General features: G+C 37.5%; 1 protein-coding gene across 1 annotated transcript; it reads right to left on the bottom strand.

Moving 5' to 3' along the window:
• Positions 1 to 277: 277 nt before the first annotated feature.
• Positions 278 to 3,907, bottom strand: SPIN4 (spindlin family, member 4). The gene has a single exon (XM_011975160.1). The coding sequence runs from the start codon at positions 3,880 to 3,882 to the stop codon at positions 3,133 to 3,135; it is 750 nt and encodes a 249-aa protein (XP_011830550.1). The 5' UTR covers positions 3,883 to 3,907; the 3' UTR covers positions 278 to 3,132.
• Positions 3,908 to 5,183: the final 1,276 nt, after the last annotated feature.

Below are 5,183 nucleotides of genomic sequence, written 5' to 3' on the forward strand. Positions count from 1 at the left end.
ATTTGCAGTAAAAACATAAAACATGGGCAAGCGTCACACCAAATTAATTACAGTGTCTGCCTATTCAAAGAATGGAAGTGGGATGGTACTGGGAAAGAGATTTATTATCTGTAATTTTCTGACTTTAATAAAATGTATATCTCTATCTATATTAAATAGGCCAAAATGTTGACACTTATTAATTTTGGGTGGAGGTGAGCAAATGTTTGTCATATCTTTCATACTTTCCTATACTTTGATTTAATTTTGATAAATAAAATACAAAGATAATTGAAAATACCATTATAGCTGATTATTTTATTACAATGTTTTCAGAATTAGAACTAGGTGACATAAAATATGCAAAATCATAAAGCATCTGAATAGTACAGTCAACAAGCAACAACCAGTACAATCAGCAATAATAGAGACAACTTTTAACTTCGTATGTCACAGAGAATGTGTATACCTTTTTAAAAAAAACCTGAATAAACCAATAACTATCAAAGAAATCACAAAGCTGATTTAAAAATCTACCATCAAAAGTGTCATCAGGATTAGATTGTTTTACACTTTGTCCTAGCTAACTTTTAACGAACAAATAATTCTAATGCTATTTAAATTATTCCAGACCACAGGAAAAAAAATTGAAAACTCACATAATCATATTTTTTAAAGCTAGCACAACTTCAATAACAAAACTTGATAAAGATAGCATCAGAAGGACAAAATACAATTTTACTTTGGAATGAAAATGTAATAATTCTAAATTAAGTACTGGTAAATAAAATCCAGTAATGTAGCAAATCATTATTTCACCATGACCAAGAAGGATTTGTTCCAGAAATACAAGTTTAGTTCCACATCAAATATCTACCATTCTAATTCATCACATCAACAAATTAAAGAGAAAAAAAAATCATACAATTTTATCAATAGATGCTGAAAAGACATTTTATAAAATTCGGGAACCACTTCTAGCAATAACACTATAAAACAGGAATAGCAGAAACTCTTAAACATGTTAAAGACTATCTACTAATAACCAAAAGTAAATGTCATACTAATAGAGAATACTATACCCTATTAATATTTTGCATTCTTACTTCCATGAAAATTAAGAACAAGACAGTCATGTCTGTCGTCATCACTATTCAACATTGTTTTGAAAAATCCAGCTAATGTAACAGTAATCAGTATAAACATTAAGAGGAAATAAAATGATCTATATTTTCAGGTGAAATAATTTCATATCTAGGAAACCCAAAATATTATATTCTTAAAAATCTACTGTAATTTCAATGATTAAATAAGCTTATTAGACAGAAGATAAAAATACAAAAATCTATAGGTTGTCTATATTGTCAAAAATCGAAAATTACAAATGAGAAGAAAAAAACCAATTCACAATGTCAAAATATGAAATAAAACTGTAAAAATACTTAGAAATAAATTCAATTAGCTATGATATACTTACGTGAAGAATATTCCAATAACAAGACCAAAAGATTTCGATGATGTATGAAGACTCTTGAGTGCTAAGATTTAATATTATTAAAGAGCCCTCTAAACAAAAATGCAGGATTTTAATATAATTATAATTGTGATGTCAGCCATCATAATTAGAGTTTTATTAAAATTCTGCATTTCATTTTTTCGCATGAAAGAATGAATATCTAGGACAGATTATATAAAGAAAACAACTAATGACATGGGACTTGCTTTATCGGATTCTAAAACTTACGATGAAGCCACTATAATTAAATCATGATATTGGCTCAGAAATTTGAAAATGGGTAATATTTTAAATAAATGTCACAATCAGGTATCCAATGTGAGAAAATGTTATAGCTGGATCCCCATCTTACACCATATACAAAAATAAATTTCAGATGGATCAAACATTTAAACATTAAAAATAATAAAGTTATTAGAAGAAAATGTAGATGAATATTTGTATGACTTTGGGTGGGGGGATCCATGTGGTAAAAAAAGAAAACCAAAATCTATAAAAGAGATAGTGGTCTACCTAAAATGTTTAAAAATTTTAAAGGAAAATACATCATCAATAAAGTCAAGATGAAAAAATCATAACACATTAGAGCTACAAATGATTCATATGCACTATGTAGTAAGAATTTCTACAAATTTATAATGAAAAACATCAATAGATACATGAACAAAGGGAAAGAACAGGCAAATCAGAGAAAAATCCAAACAGAAATAAGGACAGCAACAACAAACCTCTTTGAACTCAAATAAAAGGCAATTAAAGTCACAAGCAATACAATGCAATTTTTAGCCTTTCATATTTTCAAGCATTAAAGAGTGCTGAAGAGGATGCTGAAATGGGTGCTTTCATTTTGGATAGTAATCTTGTAATATTTCTGAAACATATGCCTACATAGTATTTCTGGGACTCCAACCTATAGACATAAAAGCACCAGTATTATGTATTACAGCAGCGTTATTTTGAAAAAAAAAAAAAAAAAAGGAAATAAAAGACGATAAATAATGAAATGACTGAATGCTTTTTTGGTACATCAACAAGTACTGTGTATTCAGCTGTTAGAGGAAGGGAGGGAGGGGGAGAGTGAGAGTGCAAGAGAGTAAGAGTGAGGGCCAGAGAGAGCCAGAGAGCAAGAAAGACCGAAGCTACTGATAAGGAGGTATCATCTACATGTCAAGTGAGAAAAGCATGTGGCTTGCCATTTTTACAGAAACTATTAGAACATACTTTCTGTATGAAGATAGGGAAAATAGGTGGAAGGATGTACTTCGCATCCTCAACACTTGTTTTCTGAGAAGAAACAAGGTAAGGAAAGGAAGGGCTAAGGACGACGGGGTGTGGGTTTACACCATTAATTTTTCCTAATCTATTTTTGCATTGTTCCAATGGTTGCAAACACTTTTTAATTTTCTATTAGCACCCAATTTAACTGTTAAGTTACAGAACAACGCAATATCAAAAGTAGCAAAGTACACTTGAGGCAAAATTGTGAAACTAGTCAAGGTAAGATTTGGAGGCACAATAAAATTTATCCACTTTCCCGAATTTCTGACACCTAAATTGTTCTCTGCGTTCACAACTACGAGAACACAAAATAATTTACATCTAACAGTTCCACAACTTCTGTAAAGAGCACAAAGAATTTAAGGAGTTTTCACCAAACCATAGACATAAATGTGAATATCATCATCAAACTTAATGAAGTAGACAGATGGCTTCGCCACCACTTGATGTATAAAAATGCCAGTTCTCTTGGACCCGTCATCTTTGGCATGCTCCACCTGCTTGCCCACGAGACTGTCGACCACCTCTCCAGGCTCCCGTTCTGCTGTAGGGAAATAGTAGTTGGAATCTGGAATAATGCGTAAGTCACCATCTTTGTAGTCATCAAGCAGCGTGTACATATAGAGAACAGGATCTTTCTCGTAGGTGATGTAAAACCAAGTATCCATCACAGGAGCTCGCGCCAGGACCATACCCTTCCATTCATCCTTGGTACCATGCTCACCTTCAAACACATGCCCCACTGCCTTGCCAATCAGGGAATCTGCCAGTCGTGAATCGATACGAGGAGTTGGCACTCTCTCAGGAAGGATCTCTAGCGCTAAAACTCTCTTATCGCGGTGCAGTTCTAGTCCATACACACTATCTTTGCCATCATATTTAATGATGTAAAGTGTGGGCTTCACGGAAACCTGCTCGAGCACAGTACCCTTCCACTGCTCCACGGGCTCGTTGCCTTCCTTCCAGCCGTGTTGAATGCGGCAGCCCACGATGTTTCTACGAGTGAGGAAAGTGGGCTTGCGCCGTTGCTTCCTGTGGGTGTGCCTTTTCTTCATCAGGTATGCGGACACGCCATCTACCCCCATCGGAGGCACAGTCGGAGGAGACATAGCTCAAGGATTAAGAGGGCTTGGGGAAAGCTGCTGCCCTGGTCGATTAAACTGACAAAAAGTTAACACTATGCAATATGATATATATATTTATTTATTTATTATTATTTTTATTTTTATTTTTTGCGATCTCAAAGACCTGGTCTGTGCTCCCTTCTCCAAGTGCAAGGCTCTCACCAAGGTTTTGGCAGAAATGCTCGAACTCTAACCGTGAGCACTGGGACAGCGTGTGCCTTTCCACAGTGCTTTCCTCTCTCGCCCTAGAAGGGTTACTGCAGCAGTGGCGGCCGACGCTAGAGATGGCGGGCTCGCGAGTGCAGTTCGTGCCTTGCGCCCGCCCCAACCCCGACCCCAAGTCCCCGAATCGGCCACTTAGCTGTTGTCGATGTTGGTGCGGCTGCGGCACGGCGACAGAGGAGACGACGGGGAAGAAAGGCACGGGGTAAGAGGGATGGCTGCAGCGGCAAAGGCGCAGGCAGCGGCACGTCTCTGGGGAGTCCGCGCGGCCCGGGCTTCGCAGCACTAGTTGGCTTGGCTTCACTCTGGCGACTGGGTCTTTGCTGCCCAGGGAACCCGCCCCCTGTGAGCCCGCCTGAGCCTTGGCCCCGCCCCCAGGCATCCCGCCTTCCGCTCCGCGGGCGGCTGCCAGGCTGGTCAGCGCGCGTGCCCGTGTTCAGTTTGTACTGACACACGCGCCCTCTCTTTCATTTCCTCCTCCGCCCCTCGACCGTTTCCCTCAAACGCCAGCCAGACAGGCCGACTCCCCTCCTCCTCCTTTCTGGCCGTCTGCTGCCCGCCAGCCTCCTACACAGTGGCTCCATCTGCTTTCTGTCTTCCAGGAATTCCTCACTTAAAAAAAAAAATGTAAAACACACGCACACCCAGAAAGAGTTTGTGCGTACAAATTCTTTTCTTTCAGTTTAAGACATTTAAGATGAGAATAAAAACTCTGTGTATAATTCACAGTCCACCATCTTAATCCAAAATCTCTTTTATATTTTCTACCTGATCATTTCTGGTGATTATTTTTTAAAATTTTTTTGGCAGAATGTAAAGGTCATGTACTGACACTGTGGAGATCTCATAAAGTTCAGTGAAATAAAAGACGAAACTACCATTAATTTTACCATCCAGACTGCACCAAAATGTTAACAATACTGTTTTCTCTCCTGTTAATAAACCTGTGCTTATATTTTATAAAATTGGGAGCATATTTCATACTTTTATAACTTGTGTTTTTCATGTATGTCACGAACATTTTCCAAGGTTGTTAAATACTCTCAAAACATGATTTTTAATGG

This window comes from Mandrillus leucophaeus, unplaced genomic scaffold, assembly GCF_000951045.1.
Source record: "Mandrillus leucophaeus isolate KB7577 unplaced genomic scaffold, Mleu.le_1.0 Scaffold1512, whole genome shotgun sequence".
In the NCBI taxonomy this organism is placed as follows: Eukaryota; Metazoa; Chordata; class Mammalia; order Primates; family Cercopithecidae; genus Mandrillus; species Mandrillus leucophaeus.